The sequence below is a fragment of the Xenopus laevis genome, chromosome 5L (genome assembly GCF_017654675.1).
Source record: "Xenopus laevis strain J_2021 chromosome 5L, Xenopus_laevis_v10.1, whole genome shotgun sequence".
Classification (NCBI taxonomy): domain Eukaryota; kingdom Metazoa; phylum Chordata; class Amphibia; order Anura; family Pipidae; genus Xenopus; species Xenopus laevis.
In genome coordinates this window covers 115370146-115390113 of record NC_054379.1, presented here as the reverse complement: position 1 = coordinate 115390113, position 19968 = coordinate 115370146, and the positions used below count along the sequence as shown (strand labels likewise).

At 38.9% G+C, this 19968-nt stretch overlaps 1 protein-coding gene across 4 annotated transcripts; it reads left to right on the top strand.

Annotated features, from left to right (window-relative positions):
• Positions 1 to 1463: 1463 nt before the first annotated feature.
• On the top strand, positions 1464 to 19015 carry ttc14.L (tetratricopeptide repeat domain 14 L homeolog). 4 transcript variants are annotated; one of them, XR_005961368.1, is made up of 12 exons: positions 1464 to 1672; positions 3973 to 4097; positions 5990 to 6186; positions 6288 to 6372; positions 7976 to 8105; positions 10172 to 10324; positions 11114 to 11185; positions 11268 to 11387; positions 12195 to 12317; positions 13433 to 13550; positions 15804 to 15896; positions 17769 to 17855. XR_005961368.1 is itself a non-coding variant. In XM_018263673.2 (12 exons), the coding sequence occupies exons 1-12, from the start codon at positions 1539 to 1541 to the stop codon at positions 18559 to 18561; spliced, it is 2160 nt and encodes a 719-aa protein (XP_018119162.1). In that variant the 5' UTR covers positions 1465 to 1538; the 3' UTR covers positions 18562 to 19015. The 4 variants fall into 4 exon arrangements, 2 of the variants coding, with proteins under 2 accessions (XP_018119163.1, XP_018119162.1); XR_005961367.1 differs by having other exon boundaries at positions 13433 to 15456; positions 15787 to 15896; XM_018263673.2 differs by having other exon boundaries at positions 1465 to 1672; positions 15787 to 15896; positions 17769 to 19015.
• Positions 19016 to 19968: the final 953 nt, after the last annotated feature.

The following is a 19968-nucleotide window of genomic DNA, read 5'->3' as shown; positions in this document are numbered from 1 at the left end:
CTCTACAATATAAAATGTAATTCCTGAGCCAGCAAGCATATATTTTTTTATTTTATTTATAATATTGGTGTATAGGCAGCCATCTCAGGTCATTTTGCCTGGTTATGTGTTTTCAGAAAGAGCCAGCACTTTAGGATGGAACTGCTTTTCAGGCAGGCTATTGTTTCTCCTACTCAATGTAACTGAATGTGTCTCAGTGGGACCTGGATTTTACTATTGAGTGCTGTTCTTAGATTGACTAGGCAGCTGTTATCTTGTGTTAGCTGTTGTCTGGTTACCTTCCCATTGTTCTGTTGTTTGGCTGCTGGGGGGGTGATATTAGTCCAACTTGCACAAGTCACATGACTTGGGACAGCTGAGAAACTGACAATATGTCTAGCCCCATGTCAGATTTCAAAATTAAATGTAAAAAAACCTGTTTGCTCTTTTGAGAAACTGATTTCAGTGCAGAATTCTGATGGAACAACACTATTAACTGATGCTTTAAAAAAACATTTTTCCCATGACAGTATCCCTTTAATGCCCCCCAGAACACATAGAATAAAAAACCCAACGTCATGTTTACTACCCCACAGCAAATTCAATTTGGCCCCAAAACATTGGTAAGTCTATTCTATTGTGATATATTGAAATTGCTCACTAGTTAAAGCCTTACTGTGCACTCTACACTCCTGTGACCCGCTGTGACTACGGTTGCCACCTGATAGTTGATCCCTATATTATTATTAATAGGAAGGCCTGTATTTTTTTCCCAGGTGAAAAGGTGGCAACCCTACGCTGTGACTGCAGGGTTTGCTTCCTTTGTAGTTACACCCCTGCCAGAAGCCATAACAGTATACGGCAACTTTGTGTTTAATGTCTGTAACACATAAACAGAATAAATACATGCAGGAACACACACAATTAAAAATGAATTACCAACATAATATGCCACGGAACCTATGGCAGTCAAATGTAAATGCGCCAGCTCAAGCCTATGAGGGGCAATGTCAGGCCAACCAAATCCAAAGAACCAATAACACATTGTAGACACATTTTAGAATACCTTACTCTGACAAGTGGAGCAAATACAACATTCTTCACAAACATTTCTATGCTAAACACGTTGTTGCTCTTTTTTTTTTAGGCCTACACAGACTCCAACCCCGATCAATCAAATCCCCTCCCCCGCAGTTCCACTGATAATAGTGTTAGTCCTCCACAGACACAAACTGCCCCCCTTGATGGCGGTCTTGTCTCCAACTTAATTATATTTATTGTAATAGTTTGTTCGTTTGCCTGTACAGTCAATGCATTGTAGTCAAGTGCAGAGATAACACGTAAAAGTACGCATATAACTCTTCAGGAAGGATGAATGCCCACATTACAAATGGCTGCTTCTGGATTTTTCCAATAACCAATTGGGAACTAGTTGTCAACTATTAGCCTATCATGGCCAATCACATCTCTGCTATTTCGGCCCAATAGCGTGCGGCGTTACTGATGTCTGCGTACAGCGCGTATGAATCCTGTTTGGTGTTCGTGTCGCTCGTAGCAGCATGGAGAAAGATTTAGTTCGGCAGAGTCTGAGCCAGAATGGGCCTTCCCTGTTGTCCCTTCTGAGGAGCGAGCAGCACGAGCATGCGGGGTTTAAGCAGCTGTTGGAGGAGGTCTCCAAGTGGCCCCAGTACAGGTAATAAACAGGAAGCAGTGAGGCTCCTCGCTACATACACAGTCATTAGGGCTGGCCTGATGTCCATGGTGCAATTCGTTCAAGTAATTACATGTAATAATCAGTTGTGGTGCAGATTACAGTGGTTTCTGTGCAACTTTCATGACTTGTGCTCCCTGCTGCACTGTGTGTATGAATGTGCCCGGCCTTATATAGTACACTGGGCAGGATCTCCATAAAGTGCATCTAGAGACATGTATCCCTCATTTAAACTTGAAATTTGTCTTCCCAGCACCAGTTTTGCAACAGATGTTCTATTAATCAAACTGCGCAGCCTTCAGCTGTAGAACTACAACGTTCAGCATTCTGTATAGTTACGTGTAACCAGAGAGCTGGACATTTGACTGCTGCTCAGCGAGGGAGACACACATAGAGCCCTGTGTATTGTTTGTCAGTGCTGCAGTGTTACAGATATGCCTACGTGGCTTCTGCTTTGGCTTGGAGCGAAATACAGACACTTGTCACAGTCAGAACTGTAGACTCTGCTTGTAATACTAATGTGTTCATTGCATTTTAAGCAGTGTTTGTCCCTAGCAGTATGTTACCTGTCTAGCAGCCAGGAACTACTTTATTATACAGCAGGAGGGCCATACCCATTGCTAAATACAGGCGCACAAGAGACTGGAGGGGAAGGGTTAAGACAGGGGTGCCCAAAAGGTAGATCAGGATCTACCAGTAGACCTTTAGCTGGTGATCAGTAGATCTCAAGACATTGTCAACAAACAGCTTGTTTAAATCACCCTCATGCTTCGCATTCAGATAGATATTACGGTAAGGTTACATAAGAAATAGTTGTTAAATATAGCAATATAAATTCTCTCATAAATCAATATAATGTTTAAATAATATTTTCCTTAGAACAGAATGCTAACTATGCTTTTATGGATGTAGATCATAATGGGACATCACTGAAAGTAGACCTTGCATTAGCAAAGTATGGGCACTCTTGGGTTAAGGAGAAGAGCTGCCATGTAATGAGAATCTGAATTAATTACTAATCAGCCTTGTAGTGTGACTTTTATATTGTCTATATGCAGCATATTATCAGTAGGTCCCTAAGATCAGTAAGTGACAGCAGCACAGAGCACATGTTGTGAAATGGCAGAAGGAAGATGGGGAGCTACTGTGATTGCCTTGGGTCAGGGGCATAAATACAGAGGAAGCAAAGGGGGCCCAAATAATGAGCAATTTCAATATCTATTGGTAGAACAGGGCAATCTCAGGATATGTTTGGGGCCCTAAAATTAATTTGCTGTGGGGCCCAGTAACATGTAGTAGTAAGCTTCATTTCTCTTACAAACAGAAGTGGGCTAAAGATACAGAGCAAACAAAACACAATTACTATGCAGTGTTTGGAAAATAGTCTGTTTGCCTTTAAGAGTTATTTTATTCTGTAGTCACATAAATATCTTAAAGGAGAACTTTATCATGCTGAAACATGAGACTTTCTAAATACAATCAATTAAAAATCCGTTATCATTTTTGAAATAATCAAGTTTATCTTCAGTATCCGTCTCTCAGCATCCGTTTCTCTTCGTTCTGTCTTCATGCAGGAGTTGGGATGTCCGATATTCATTGAAAGTTATTGGGCTTCCTTTCCTAGCAGATGTTATTAGATCTCACTCAAATAATTGGTCCCTGTTAGGAATGCACCGAATCCACTATTTGGGATTCGGCTGAATCCACTAATCAGCCGAATACCGAACCGAATCCAAATCCTAATTTGCAAATGCAAATTAGGGTCACGAAAGGAAAAAGTGAAAAAAATCTTTTTTTGTGATGAAAAGTCACATGATTTCCCTACCTGCCCCTAATTTACCTATGTAAATTAGAATTCCTATTTCGGTTTGGCCAGGCACAAGGATTCGTCCGAATCCTGCTGAAAAAAGGCTAAATCTCGAACCGAATCCTGTATTCGGTGCATCCCCTGTTCCAGTACAAACAAAATCTAATAAAATAATTACTTTTGCACAAATTCTGCATATAGAGAGAGACAGGATTTCTGGTGATTTTAATAGAGTGAGCTCTAATACATCTTCTAGGCAAAAGGAGCCCCCCCCCCTATAATATATACTGAATTCAGCTTCCATTCAAAATAAGATTCTCATGAAAAGCATGAAGAGTAACTTGAATATTTCAGAAACGGTTCAGAATTTTTAATTGATTATATTTAGAAAACTTATTTCAATATGATGAAGCTTATATTACGTTTTCATGATCGTTCCCCTTTAAAATTTCTATTCTTGTTTTTGTCTTTCCAGAAAGGAACGGAATGTGGAAAACCCTGAGATACAGCAATTCATTGCCAGGAAGGCTGACCTCCTTTTTGCCACTTCATGGAAATCGAATTCACAGGAGAGATCAGAAATGCAGGAGGAGGTACAAGGTAAGGCAAACAGTAAACACTTGCTATTCAGTGATGTTGTGTCAAATGTAGAAATTGGTAGGGTTGCTTCTCCAGCTAATTATCTGCCTTCTTCCCATTAGGATGTGATAGGTTTTTTTAATCAACATGAGAATTAATTGTGTTCCTATCCAATTATACAAATTATGGAGTCCTTCGTAATCCAGAGTTCTTGAGTTAGTAACACAATAACACTCATTTGGACTTGTCTGGACATATTTCTTTACTGAGTTGCATTGGCCTTCAATAGATTTAGAATAATTTGCTTCTTCTGACTCTTTCCAGCTTTCAGATGGGGGTCACTGAACCCATCTAAAAAAAAAACCGAATTATTTGTATGACTACAAATGTATTGTTATTGATACTTTTTATTACTCCTCTTTCTATTCAGGCCCTCTCTTATTCAAATTCCAGTCTCACTTATTTAATTCAATGCATGGTTACTAGGGTAATTTGGACCCTAGCAACCAGATTGTTGAAATTGCAAACTGGAGCTGCTGACTAAATAATAAATGAAAACCAATTGCAAATTCTCTCAGAATATCACTCTCTACACATAATAAAATTGAATGCAAAGATAAACAACCCGTTTGTTTATTAACAATGGTTACTCATACCCACAGCTAGCATAAGATTAAGTATCCATCAGGCTCGCGCATCTAGTGTCCTCATAATTAGTCTTGTGCTTTATAAATGTATTTTAAGTATTACTACACATGTGGGATCCCCAAAACTTGTTATTAGGCAGAGCCATCACTGTAGTCCACACCTCCAGTCCAGTGTTGCTCAACTGTGCATAATCATTATCTGAATAAGCCCTGTCCGGTATCAATCAGGGAACCATTTTATTGTGGCCTTAAATAGCCCAATCAGCATGCCACGTATGGACACTTTAAAGGAGAGCTAAAGAAGTAGCTAGAAATGTTGTACATTATGTTTTGAGCCCAAGGCAACCACATCCCTTTAGCAGGAAGATCTGTGTCTCCAAAGATGCCCCAGTAGTTCCCATGTTCTTTTCTACTGATTCACTGCACATGCTCTGTGCTACTGTCACTTACTGAGCTTCGGGACAGTCTTGCAATATACTGTACACATAGAATATAAATGTCACAATGCAAGGTTGATTAATAAATAATTATTGATACATAGCAGCTTCAGCCAAACCCCTGAATCCTGAAGATTCTGCTGAATACCAAACTGAATCCAGGGGGAAACATTTTTTACTTCCTTGTTTTGTGACAAAAAGTTACTCTATTTCCCCCCCACACCTGCCGGCTAGGATGTAAATTGCCGGTGGGATGGCTTTCGGTGCGTTACGTGTTCCAAAGTTGCCTCACGAGGAAACTTCAGGTGACTTCGGAAAACGAAGTGATCCGAATGCCATCCTGCCGGTGATTTAGATTCTAACCGGTGGGAGACAGTTCGGGGAGATTAGTCGCCCTGTAGAAGAGGCAATTTATCGCTGGACGACTAAATCTCCCTGAATCTGAGTGTGTGTCTGTCTCTGCTGGTTCAATAAGTTTAGTGTATAAAACATGGCATTTCTAGCCATATTCATTTCTTGGGTTTGTTTTTTTTTTTTACATGTTGACACTGAACCTGAACTGCCTTGTTTTGTTTTTAACATACTGTATAACCTTATTTACAAATGTAAATTTTGTGTTGCTGATACTCTGGGACCTGAGTGCCTAAGCCAACCAAAGAATTTATTTTTCTGGGCTCCTGCCAGCAAATCAAATGCACACAAGCGTTGGCCTGAACAAAGGGGACAATAGAAAAATGGCCACGTGTATGACCAGTCCTACGATGCAATAGTTAAAACTTGATGGACATGTCTACTGCTACTACTACTTTTTTTTTTTTTAATATTATAGGTTATGTTGTAATGCCACCCTTGGAACAATTTATGGAGGTTCCCAATGCACAGAAGAGAGAACTGTTCTTTCGAGATGTTGAGCGTGGCGATATTGTCATTGGAAAAATTACCAGTATCCGTGACTTTGGATTTTTCTTGGAGCTGTTGTGCATGGGCAGTGGAATTTTAAGAGATATAAAAGATCTAAAAATAAATGTAAGAAATTGTTCTGTCCAAATTGTAAAAAAATGTTTAGCTTTTTTTTTTTTTTTTTTCTCCACTTCTAAATGAATGTTTCACCACGTGATTTGTTTCAGGCTTTATGTCCTGTAAGAGATGTGCCTCCACAAAGTAGCCACGGAAATCCCTTGTCATATTATCAAACTGGAGACTTGATCCAAGGTAAGGTATTAGTATAAAGGAATTCTTTCCTCTTTTATATTCAGTTTTTCTAATTAAAGTATGGGAAGCAAAATTGTAAATAACTCTTGTGACAAATGTGGGTAATGTTTTGTTCAACTTTATGTTTATTGTGTCATTTGGCTGCAGATAATCAACATGCAGCCTGTTTACTGATCTGATTGTCTCAATAGTCCAAACCAGAGAACAGATACTTTAAGGGGCAGATTTATCAAGGGTCGAATTGAAAATTCGAATATTTGTATATTTTTAATATTCCTATATAATTGTAATATTTTTCATGGTCAAAATTCTCAGATTCGACTAGGAAGTTATTCATATTTGATTTGAGTTTTCTTTAAAAAGAATTTGAAATTTGAATTCTTGATTTATCCTACTCTGGCTCTTTAAGAATAAGAATTTGACTATTCGCCACCTAAAATCTGCCGAATTGCTGTTTCAGTCAATGGGAGAGGTCCAGGGATCAATTTGGAGATATGTGCAGCCTTCCTGACATTCAACCTTTTTTCGCAGAAAAAACTTGAATCGGGTTTGATTCAAATTTAATTCGAGTTTTCAGCCCATTTAAATTCATCAGAGTTTAAAAAAAATTAGATTTTCATAATACAGTAGAACCCCCGATTTTACGTCTTTCAAGGGACCGTGGGAAGAAAACTTTAAACCCGGAAAACGTTAAATAAGAGAAATGTGTTGGAGTTCTTTTTTTATTCGGAACAGTGTTACTGGCTAAGTTATTTAACATGCTTCAGCCCCATGCTTTACCGCTTTCTACTACACAGCAGCCACTTCTCTTCGTTTGTAACGGTTTTGTTCCCGGTCCCTTCAGCTTGGCTCTCCAGACTGCTAACTCTTTCCTCCCCAACCCCCTTCTCCAGAACAGTAGCGCTTCTACTCACAATCTTGTGAGTATTCACAAACGGCTTCTTACTGCTTTCTGTCTTTCTCCCGCGCCCTCCTTCTCAAATAGCAGCTGCTTTCTTTTGCCCCGGTCCCTGCTCCTTCAGCACAGCTCCTCCCGCTCAGCATGTCACAGACACATGCGGCCGCATCCATATACAGTAGACATTTTACAAGTAAGTGTTAGAACACTGAATATAACAGGGTTTTGGCTAATAAAATAGAGCGGTAAGAAAGGGACAGGGCCGATTTGCTGACTTAAAATCCCCGAAAACCAAACGTAAAACCCGGGAAAATACCCCATCGAAATGCACTGAAAATGACAGGACCAGAAGAAAAAAACGTAAAATGCGGGAAAACGTTAAAGGGATCCTGTCATCGGAAAACATGTTTGTTTTCAAAACGCACCAGTTAATAGTGCTACTCCAGTGGAATTATGCACTGAAATCCATTTCTCAAAAGAGCAAACAGATTTTTTTAATATTCAATTTTGAAATCTGACATGCAATTTCCCTCCCCGCCCCAATTTGCATATGCAAATTAGGATTTGGATTCAGTTTGGCCGGGCAGAATGATTCGGCCTGAATCCTGCTGAAAAAGGCAGAATCCCGAACTGAATCCTGGATTCGGTGCATTCCTATCAATTAAGATGAAATAATTGACTTGTAATACTTTCCTTTTTGTTTAGCTGCTGTAAAGGACATTGATCGTTTCCATGAAAAACTCACTCTATCTTTGCATAAATCTGCACTTCCAACACATCAGTCTTTTGTTAAACTGGGAGTAATAAGCACTGAAGATATGCCTGAATATTATCGGTAAGTGATCATTTAATGTACACTAGTCTTTGTGCATGCACATACTGTATATATGGACTTGGTACTTGCACAACATACATTGTGCCCTGTACTGGCAGCTTCAGTCTCCATTGCACCTCCAGACATTTGCAGACTCTCCTTTATCTGCACAGAGAACACTATCTGCTGAACTTGAGATGGACTATACCAAGGTGGGCTGTCTGTCTTCCTTTTGAGTTTAGCATTACTGGTTGGCACACTAAAGTATTAGTAAATCTTAACGTGGACCTGTCACCCTAAGAAATAGTTCCAAATTATTTTTTATCATGTTAGTTGAGCAAAATAAGCCGTAATTACACTACATTTATTATTTAAATTTTGTTTCCTTCAGTCTTGGAATTACACAATCACAGCATGCAGGAGCCATTTTGTGGACCCTGTTATTAAGACAAGTTGTGTATCCCACAAAATCTTTTGTATGCACCCAAATCTAATGCCCATAAACATTGCCCTGGACAACTATAGAGTGTGGGGAGAGCAGTGACATCTAGGAAGTGCTGAATGGAAAGTGAAAGTAATTAACTGGCCCTCCTCTAGAGGCGGGGCATGTAATATATGATTGACAGGTCAGATATTTAAACACCTTTATAACGGGTATGGATGCTTTAATGAAAAAAACTATTTGGGTTCCATGTTTAATTTGCAAACACTTTTTTTTTTTTTTTTATACAGCTTTTTATGTGTAGGTGACAGGTCCACTTTAAATAAAATCTTTTGATTTCATAAGATATGCTGCTGTTTTCCAGACATGAGCATAAATAAATATTTTCATATAGCAAGATACAACACTACTACTTTTATGTTTCAATTTATATACCTGGAAAAACACATAATTGCGTTCAGTTTTAACTTTTGTTAAACTATATTCATGACAAGGGGCTTGAGAATGGAAGGTATTTTAAATAAAGATATTATGGCTTTTAGAGATTCTGCATCTTTTTTTTTTTTTTTTTTTTTTTTTTTTTTGTAGCCTGAAACTGCCCCAACTGACTTACATAGGAATCTCCAGCAAGTGCTTGTCCTGCAATAGTCCTTGCAGGCAGGCGATTCCCATGCAGGTTAATGGTGGCAGTTGTGGGTATTTGCAGTGGCTAAAGCACATGGAAGCACCCCATGTTGTTTTTCTGAGAATTGTGTTGCACATAAGGCATTGTTGGATTCCAGGTGCAGTTCTCCTTTATGTTGACTTAATTTAGTATGTTATAGAATGGCCACCTTTTAAATTGCTCTTCGTTATTTCTTTTTTTATTGTTTTTTAATTATTTTAATTATCTGCCTTCTGACTCTTCCCACTCTCAAATGGGGGACACTGACCCCATTTAAAAAAAAAATCAAATGCTCTAAGGCTACAAATATTATTATTGCTACTTTTTATTACTTGTCTTTCTATTCAGGCCCTCTCCTATTCATATTCCAGTCTCTTATTCAAATTAATGCATGGTTGCTAGGGTAATGTGGATCCTAACAACTACATGCTTATATTGCAAACTGGAGAGCTGCTGAATAAAGAGCTAAATAATTAAAAAAACACAAATAATAAAAAAATGAAAACCAATTGCAAATTGTCTCAGAATATCACTCTCTACATCATACTAAAAGTTAGCTCAAAGTTGAACAACCCGTGTAAGTGCATTCAGGGTGTGCCCCCTGTGCTTTAATGCATTTGCTTTATATTCAGTGATGTTTAGTGACAGATGAAAAGAATCCTCTGTAATGAACTAGACAGAATTTTGTATAATGATTATCTCTGTAAAAAATGATGCAAGGCAGGGATAGAAAATATGGGGCAGCCCTTACATTACAAAGTGAATGTTCCCAGTGTAAGTCCAATAGCTGAAATACCCATCATCTGTACTATTGTCCATTACTGTCTTCCTCCAGCTTTGCCTCAAGCCCTTTTTAAAATGCTGTATCTTCACATACGTCAAGTTATTTGGTGGATAATAGTAGCAGCAGTCAAAATGAAAATAAAGAAGCACAGTGGTAGACATTGGATGTTAATAAATAAATGTTTCTCTTCCTGGAAGGCAAAGTCTTGCTCTCTCTGATCATGTGAACACCTATGAAAAGTCTGTGCAGCAGTCATTGGCATTCTCTAACCCTTCATCTGTTGAGATTCTATTGAGTAAACTTGGAATTGATGAATCCAATCCACCGTCCTTAATCAGAGGCCTTCAGAGGTAATTCTTATTATTCCAGTGCTATTACTAGTTGTTCAGTGTTCACATTAGCCCCTGCCTAAATCTAAGCTTCCTATATTTATACACTTATAAATCTTATCTCCCCCAATCCTCAGTCACTACATTTACTGCCCTAAGGAAAGCCAGCCTCAAGATTTGGCCACTATTCCTTCGGGGTGCAGCAAATGTTGTGTCAACTTCTATATTTTATATAACATATATAGAATAAATACTTGTGCACCACACAGTGACACACCCAAAAAGGGTGCTTGTTTATTGCTGCAAAAAAGTATAGTTTTTCTTAAAGGAGAAGTCAACCTGTATGGGGAAAAGGCCCTCCCCTGTGTAGGTCCTCCTCCCCCTGGCCTACCTGCCCCCCCCCCCCCGGGAAATGCCCTTAACTTGTTACGCACCCCTCAGCACAGGTCCTGTGCTGCGGAGTTCATGGGCGCCATCTTCACCTTGGCGCTCTTCTTGCTTTGACCAGCGCCGAAAATCACAACGTTTCCAAAAGAAAAGATAGAAAACTTTGTGACTTTCGGGCGCATGCGCAGTAGCTCCGTACCGGCAAATGCCTCCATAAAATGCCTCCATAAAATGCTTGCTTTAATAGATTTTGCAACCCTCAACTTTACCTTATTTAGACCGTCTAGTGATGGATTTTTCTACTTTGTTGTTATTTGGAACCTGTGTTAGCCAATGATTCCATAATACTAGTAAGTACGTAGCATACTTTAAATGTTTTTTTTGCTTGTAAAACCTTTACTTTATTTATTTTTCTCAAAAAAGAGAAAACTTTAGTGATCAAGACTATGCTCCGTACCTAAGGAAGAAACAGTCCTCTTCTTGGGCCTTAAAGTGGTAAGTGATTAAACCTTGTGTATTTTATAAATTGGGTTGTAACCGCTTTCCTGGTGGAACTAACAAGAGCTTTTGGTTTTAGTGTGAAGCAAGGTGTGGATTATTTTAAAGTGGGACGTCACATTGACGCTATGAATGAATACAACAAAGCTTTGGAAATAGATGACAAAAATGTGGAAGCTTTGGTAGCACGAGGGGCACTGTGAGTATATTTTCTGGGTATATTGTCTGTGTAAAAATTTCCACAGCTGTATCTAAGTGTCTTTGTAGCATCATTGTCACCTGCTGTAAACTACAGCACTTAATATCCCCCTATTTGTGTCAATTTTGTCTGAAAACAAATAGCTTTTACTTTAGCTCACAGATTAAGTTTTTTTTATTTTTATTGCTCATCCCACAGGGGTATCCTGTGCCGATATCCCAAAGAAAAGTTGTAGAATGTAGGATGAGTCCCAAGCAGTCGTTTATAGCTGCAAAATTTCTTTTATTGAGGAAGTGTATCACACTTCATTTTTGTCTGTAGGGTAAACGGTTATTATTTTTCCTTTATGTCGTTTCATGTAACTTTTTTAGATCTTATTAACCTTTAGCTCTAATATTTTGTTTACAACTTTTAGTATTATAAATGTAATTGGTTTTAGTAATGCAATTCCTATAAACATTATTACTTGGTAACTGTAGAAAGTAGTAGGCTGGAAGGGTATACATTAGTATTTTCCATATCTGGTTAAACACAGTTTAGTATACCATTCCGACCTATTTATTACCACTAAAGTCTATATTTACCAAATACAGCCAAGCTGTTATTTTGGGGTTTAGTTCTGTGCCCTTTAGAACTTTTAACTCCTCAAATATAAAGAAAGAGAGAATCATTAGATTTGGCTTCGATAATCCAGCAATTGGTTTTTTTTTATTCCCTATGCACTGTTCAATTTTTATACTTTGTATAAACCTATGCCTGAGAATATGTATGTGATTTTTAAAAAAAATATATTTTGACCCCTTCCAGATATGCAACAAAGGGAAGCCTAAACAAAGCTATCAGTGATTTTGAGATTGCCTTGGAAAGCTGTCCAAACCATCGCAATGCAAGAAAGTACCTGTGTCAGACCCTCGTGGAAAGAGGCGGCCAGTGAGTGTTTTTTCTTTAAATGAATAAGGATACTCAAAGATTATAAATACTAGCCGTGTACTAATTACAACTTCGCAGAGAGAGGTTACTTTTAACCAGGCTGGAAGGAGTTTATTTTACAGGCCTGGTAATAACTTGCTATTACAAGAAGTTGTAAGGCGAGCTGAACATCTTACCCCCATCCTGCTGAACATGGACTAGTTTGTACAGCATGTACCTTAACTTTACAAAAGAGTCTCATGTTTCTAAACTTGTGTTTTTGTACACGAGTGGGGAAACTCTGTAGACAAGACATCATAGTAAGCCCCCTATGTTGCAGTCTTTACTTGTTTATAGACTCCAAATTAGTCGGCTTTAGCAATTTTACTACTGTTGGTTATCAGAGTATAAGTAGTACAGGGGGTTGGACTCCTTACTGAATGTGACAATCACTTATATGCCTCAGCCTTAAGTGAGTAGTTATGCCTTTATTCCTTTATAATTTTAAAACAACACAATTCTTGGTTTTTATACCAGAGATCCTCAACCTTTTTTTACCTGTGAGCCACATTAAATTGTAAAAAGAGTTGGGGTGCAACAAAAGCATGAAAACTGTTCCTGGGGGTGCCAAATAAGTGCTTTGATTGAGCATTTATTAGCCTCTGTGTGGACTGGCAGCCAATGTGAGTCTCTATTTGGCAGTACACACAGTTTTTATGCAACTAAACTTGCCTCCAAGCCAGGAATTCAAAAATAAGTACCTGCTTTGGGGTCACTGGAAGCAACATCCAAGGGATTGGTGAGCAACATGTTGCTTGTGAGCCACTGTTTGGGGATCACTGCTCTATACTATACTTTGCACTATAGAGGAAGCAGATCCCGTGGGGGGGCCCGGACCGCAGAGTCTCTTTCCTCTATAGTGTTGAAATCCCCTCCCCGCATTTTTCTTTAAATTGAGGCGCTCATGCCTCAGCGAGTGCACAGGGGTGGTGCTAGTTTGGGTGCATGCAGGGGTCCCTATGCGAGTCATGCCCTCTGAATATTTTTCTGGCTGGGGGCCCGGCCCACTGGTACGTCCCTGATACTGTGCATTACTTATCGCGTAACTTGCAAACTTCATTTTGTTTTACATGCAGGCTGGAAGAGGAAGACAAACTGTTGAATGCAGAAAGTCATTACAACAAAGCTTTAACAGTAGACAAGACCTTTACAGAAGCTGAAGAGGCATTGAGCAAAGTGCACCAGAGAATGCAGGTGATTCTTTATTTTCTCTTAACCTGTCATTGACCAAAGTAGATACAATTTGTACTTTTGTGTACTAGTCAGTATGTGATGCAAAGTGTTTCAATACTAAAGAAAGTACTGTGTCTCAGAGGGTTGTGTCAATGATCAGGCAAATAATGTGGTGAAATATGTAAGATGTGGGCAAAACATTCTCACAACAAAGGTACATGATGAATAGCAAGCTACATATAAACCCTTAGAAATAAAACACACCAAGTGCAACATACTATGCTATAAAATCCAAAGCAGGAGCTTAGCAAGTAATATTCAGTCAATAAAGAGAAGCTAGGCAAGTCCTGCTAATAAATAAATCATTGATTTGAGCATGTACCTGTATATGTAGAAATCAGATTTGCAGGCTTCTCAGCCTAAGGACAGTGGCCAACAGGGAGATTTGCGCGGCTGCAGGCGACAAATCTCCATTGGAAATAACTGAAATCGCCCTCAGTTAAACCAACATATCACAAAGTTGCTTCTGGAGGAAACTTTGGGCGACTGAGAAGCATTTTCGGGAGATTTGACGCTCGCAATTGCGCATAAATAATCGTGGGCAACAAATCTCCCCGTCCGCCACTGCCCTTAAAGTGATCTTAACACTAAAAACAAATTTTTGAACTCCACGGTCATCTTTCATCTGATCGTCTTGCAGCGAAAAAAACGCAGGAGACAAGTCGGGCGTACTTGCAGGCGTCAAAATATAATGGGACTGAACGGAAATTCGCAGATAAAAACCACACTTTAAGACTGTTGGATGAAGACACAGCTTTCTGCTTTCACATCTGACAGTTGTGTCGGATGCAATGTCGTTTTTACCTGCGACTTTTCATTCAGTCCCATTATATTTTGACGCCTGCGAGTACATCTGACTTGTCTCCTGTGTTTTGTCTATTGGACAAAAGACGCCCGTGTAGTTCAGCCCTAAAAGTTGCCTATAGGTCATGCTAATCAGTTTTTGTTACTTGAAGTTCTTAAACCTGACTGTTTGCCAGTCTGACTGTCCCCTTAATGGATTACTGCTGCACAAATATGGCAGCCCCCTCATACAGGAACATAGGGGTAGGTAATGTTTTAAAAGCACTGGGCCAATGCTTTTAAGGCAAAATTATACATAGAATGCGAAAACAATGTTATGATAAATTGAGAAAAAATTCTGGTGTCAGTATCTCTTTAATCTGAGTTCATAAGTAGATATGGTAATTTAAATCCTTAACATTTTTATATTGAAGTCTCTATTAGCTGCATAAATGTTTTTATATTTTTATATTGAATTTCTAGACCCTATTCATGAGTGCATGAGCACAAATCCGTTTTTCAGAGCTAATGTAAGGGGTTGTAAGGGCTCATTTATCAAGCCAGGGTTACTTTGCACTGTAAGTTGTGCCCCTAAGGAGTAGAGCTTCTATTATGGAGCTGCTGTTTTTCTCTGAATATGAGATGCTGTTGTGTGTTTGTGGAACAGTTGGTGCACAGCATGTAAGTGTTCCCTGGAACACCCTTAGGCTTTTGTGTACTGAACTCCTCTTTCCTTCTGATTTGCGGTGCTTAATTTTGCAGGATTTTTAATCCAGTGTAATGTGCAGAGTGCAGCCACTAACAGGCCATAAACTCTCGAACAGGGGCTTATAGTTTATAAATGACCCCTACAAGTTGCTAGATGCTGTTCAGGAAAATATAGGACAATCTTTTATCTAGAAATGTGTGAGCAGTAATGTGATTTAATGCATAACATGTTTGTGTTTTCTTTCCTGTAATACTGATGTGTTTTTTTATGTGTTTTTCTTCCTGCTTTAAACTGTTGGTGCTTTGGCCTGTGGATATCTATTTTTGCCGTGATTCTGAAACTGCCATCTGTAATGGAACCGGGTCTATTTAATTGGTTTGTATAACATACATGATTAACTTATATGAATATTTTTCTGCATTGAAATCGGAATGAATGTGCACTATACGTTTCTAATGGATCTTCTATGTCTATATCCTTCACCATTCACTGCTTTTTGATATGGATTCTGTTTAATGGATGCCATTTTTGTGATGTACTAAATCATGGTTGATGCATGTTTGTATGTGCACAAACCTTTGAATCTCAAAATCCATTTTATATGGCATTTCTGTGTTGTTTTTGCTGTGGGAACTTCTAAATGGAACTTCTGAAATGTGTTGCACATAATAACGATTGTTTTTTGATGACTGGGTTTAAATAAAGAAATCTCTGGAAAAAAGAGAGGAACAAGATGAGAAGGAAGAAATGTCCAAAGAAAAGAAAATAGAAACCAGTGCAGAAAAGTTGCGTAAACTCCTAAAAGAAGACAAAAGGTACTTGTGTTTTTATGTTTGAAAGATCCAGCAGAGAGGTATGTGAACACTGTTTATAGAGCTGCTACATGATTTTGCATTTGTGGGTTTGGACAGGTTGTGAGACAACTTCATCAATTGCTCCTGCTCTTTAGAGTTTCACTTTCTGTTCAACTGCCATATTACTGGTGGCATTAGGGAAGTCTTGTTGACACAAACTACATAGCTAGGCAGAATGGGACATGCCCTCAAAGACTATTTTCTAGCAGGGAATGTAGGGAGTTATGTGGAAACTCCAATAGGATTGATGCTTATTTGGTATATGGCTGAAATGCTGTCACCCTTCTGACTCGCATTCACTTGAAAGAGAAGTAGCTGACTGTCAGTACAAACTCACAAAAGCAAAATAAGTACAATTGGGCCTATGTTGCAGCAAGGGCCACTGACCTGCTGTCTGTAACTAGATTAATAGACTTGTATAAATAATGCTGTTCATGCTTGCTTCCTAAAATCAGGGTTAAGATTTGGTGTTCACCATTTTTTTTTTAATTTCTTACAGTTTTTGAATTCTTTAAATTCTTCAATTGACTCTTTCTAGATTTTAAATGGGGGTTGTTGACCCCAGCAGCCTTAAAAACTATGGCTTGGTGATGCTGCAATTTTTGTTATTGTTACTTTTTATTGCTTACCTTCCTGTCCAAACTCGCTCTCCTATTCATCTTTCAGTTACTCGTTCAAACCTCTGCCTGGTTTCTAGGGTAAATTGAACCCAAGCAACTGGAGAGCTGCTGAACAAAAAGCTAAATCAGAAACCACAGTAAATAAAAAGTGTAGACTAACTGCAAATTGTCTCAATCTCTACATCATACTAAAAGTTAATTTTAAAGTGATACTGACACTAAAAAATTATTCAAAATATTAATGTACATCAAAAGTTTCCTATAGTTCATGTTGATCGTTTTCGCTCATAGATCTGCTTGTTACTTGAAGTTCCTATACCTGACTGTTTTGCCAACCTGACTGTCCCTTCTCCCCTGACCTGTCAGTTAGTTTCAAATGCTAACACTGCTGAAGCTCAAATATGGCAGCCCCCACATAGAGGAACATGGTGGATCAGATGAGTAATGTAAAAGCATCTGTAAATAATTTTATGGCAAAAGTATAGATAGCATGCAAAGACAATATTATAATGTAAAAAAAGGTTTCATTTCTGGTGTCAGTATCTCTTTAAGGTGAACAACCCCCTGGGAGCATAAATATTTTGCACGTAACATCTTAAAGGGATACTGTCATGGGAAAACATGTTTTTTTTCCAAAACGCATCAGTTAGTGCTACTCCAGCAGAATTCTGCTCTGAAATTCAATTCTCAAAAGAGCAAACAGGTTTTTTTATATTCAATTTTGAAATCTGAAATGGTGCTAGTTAGTTTCCCAGCTGCCCCCAGTCATGTGACTTGTGCCTGCACTTTAGGATGGAACTACTTTCTGGCAGGCTGTTATCTCTCCTACTCAATGTAATTGAATCAGTCTCAGTGGGACTTTTACTATTGATTACTGTTCTTAGATCTACCAGGGAGTGGTTGGCTTGTGTTAGGAAACTTATCTGGTTATCTTCCCATTGTTCTGTTGTTAGGCTGCTGGGGGGGTGATATCACTCCAACTTGTAGTACAGCAGTAAAAAGTGACTGAAGTTTATCAGAGCACAAGTCACATGACTGGGGGCAGCTGGGAAACTGACAATATGTCTAGCCCCATGTCAGATTTCAAAACTGAATATAAAAAAAACATGTTTTCCCATGACAGTATCCCTTTAACTTTCAGAATCACCAGTATTCTAGAGCATAACCATGTCATGGAAGCTTGTAAATCTTTAGCTAGTAATTGCTCTTTTAGGAAGAAGAAACGCAAAGTGAGATCTTCATCCTCCTCCTCAAGTGGTTCTTCAGATAGTTCTTCATCTTCTGACAGTCATAAGAAACACAAAAAGAAAAAGAGAAGGCGAAAGCATTCAGAGTCATCAAGCCGGTCCAAGAAGTCTCTTTCAAATGATCGTTCACATAGTAAAGAAGAGTGTTACTCTCCTCCTTCCGACACCTCGGCCTCATTTCTAAATCACAAGCCAGAAATGCCAAAAATGCTGAAAGAACATGACGGACTAAGTCATCGCAGGACGTCTGCAGCAAGGAATCGTTCGCTTTCCTCCTCTTCCTTTGAAACCATGGAACGTGTCAGAGGTAGGTCTGAAGATTCCATAGATTCACGCAGTAGTACAAAGACTCAAGCAAGTTGCAGCAGAATATGCAGTGAGGCTACAGCTGGTAAATATAAATCCAACAGGAGGAACTCCACAGACTCGTATAAAACAGAAGAGAGACCTAAGAATAGCCATTTAGCTCATCCTGAAGAAGGGCGGAAATTATCAAGTAGAAAATCAGAGCCAAGCTTAAGTAAGTATTTTTCTTTAGACTCCAAAGGAAGAAGGTCCAGTGGAGATAAAAGTGGCCTGTGTAAGACACATTCTCAAGGTAACACAGATAGTACAGCCAAGCAAAGGATAATGGAACCTGACAAAGACAAGAATGGTAATGCATCTGCTACTAAGCGTTTGTCTGGAAACCTATTGAACATTCTTGGCCAGATTGCAGAGTTCGAAAAGGAGAAAGGAACAAAGCAAAAAGACAAATAGAAAAATATCCTTGTGCAGCTCCTTATCTTGTTCCATAATGCTTGGTGTCTATTCTCAAATCAAGTTGCCAATCTTTCATATGCAAGTCTAGCTAATAATGATTCATGCGCATTCCTGTATTTCAGGAGAGCTACTTGTGAGAGCAATGTACATGCAGTGCCTGCACAGTGACCCCTGTTTGAGAGAATAGGGTATAAATAAGCGGTTACCTATTACGTTTTGGCTTAGGGCTCTTTTATAAGCTAGCTGCCCCAAAGACTGTTATTAAATGTTTTAGATTTGTTTTTGGACCAAATACCAGATCTCCTTCACTAGTGTACCTTATCTGTTGCTGTAAAGAAACTATAAATAATGCTGCTGTAAACTATATCTTGCTCTTATAAACATCGGTAAAATTTGAAAACCACCGTGTTGGGATATGGCCTTGGATTTTAATAAAGGGATATCCTCCGCAGACCGTGCATTTATTTTCTTGCCACTATGTGGTATGCGATCAAGAAAAGTGTGTGTGTGTGTGTGTGTGTGTGCGCGCGCAATAAAGGAGAAATGGTATTCTGTCTGTCGTACTTCATAACATTCACTTGGACTTATTTTACTCTCATGTCCCCTGACTCTCCACATTTTCCCCATCCCGTAGAAGAAACTCTCTATTCCTTCCTGCCATAAGGGCTGGACTCCACGAGAGTTTTTCGAAGGACAAAACGTAGACGGCAAGTTGGATGGAGTCTCAGGCATCGAGATATAAGTGGACTGAATGAAAAGTCTCAGGTAAAAACTACACAGACTTGTCTGAAGACGATGCTTTCTGCGTTCACATGCACAGTCGTGTCGCGTTGGATGTAATGTAGGTTTTACCTGCGACTTTTCATTCAGTCCAATTATAACTTGAAGCCTGCAACTCCATCCAACTTGTTGCGTGCGTTTTGTTGCCAGGCGCTGATCCGACGAAAAACGCTTATGGAGTCCAGCCCTAAGTCTTTGATCCCTGCCTGTCCTTGGTTCTGAATGCTACTGACCGTTTCTTACGTTTCTTCTGTGGAATCCAGAAATAAGGAAAGGAAAACCCACAGACCCATAGTTTACCAAAGGACAGTATTTACAAACCTCTTTGAAAATCCTAAATTGTTTTCACCCCAATCAGGATTCCTTTTAATGCACTAGCCTGACAAACTTTGACTTCCTTCAAACTCTCTATTTCCAATATAAATTCCATGCTATAATTCCATACTTTATATCAAAAGATAGAGGTTGTTTGGCCTCTTTATCATATTGCTACTGCTAATTTTCACTTTAAGACTGATCTGGGCACGATTAGCCAAGTCACATTCAGATACAATGTAATAGGGTCCATAAAACTACCCCAAAAGTTGTTTTCAAACAGTTGAGTAGTGTAAATAATTTCCCTTG

Bases quoted from the DNA above. Each gene is read 5' to 3' on its own strand.
- ttc14.L (XM_018263673.2), top strand. From the start codon at position 1,539: ATGGAGAAAGATTTAGTTCGGCAGAGTCTGAGCCAGAATGGGCCTTCC. The intron at 8,106-10,171 runs GTAAGTGATCAT...TCTTCCTGGAAG, and splicing joins GATATGCCTGAATATTATCG to GCAAAGTCTTGCTCTCTCTG. The intron at 11,186-11,267 runs GTAAGTGATTAA...TTTTGGTTTTAG, and splicing joins TCTTCTTGGGCCTTAAAGTG to TGTGAAGCAAGGTGTGGATT.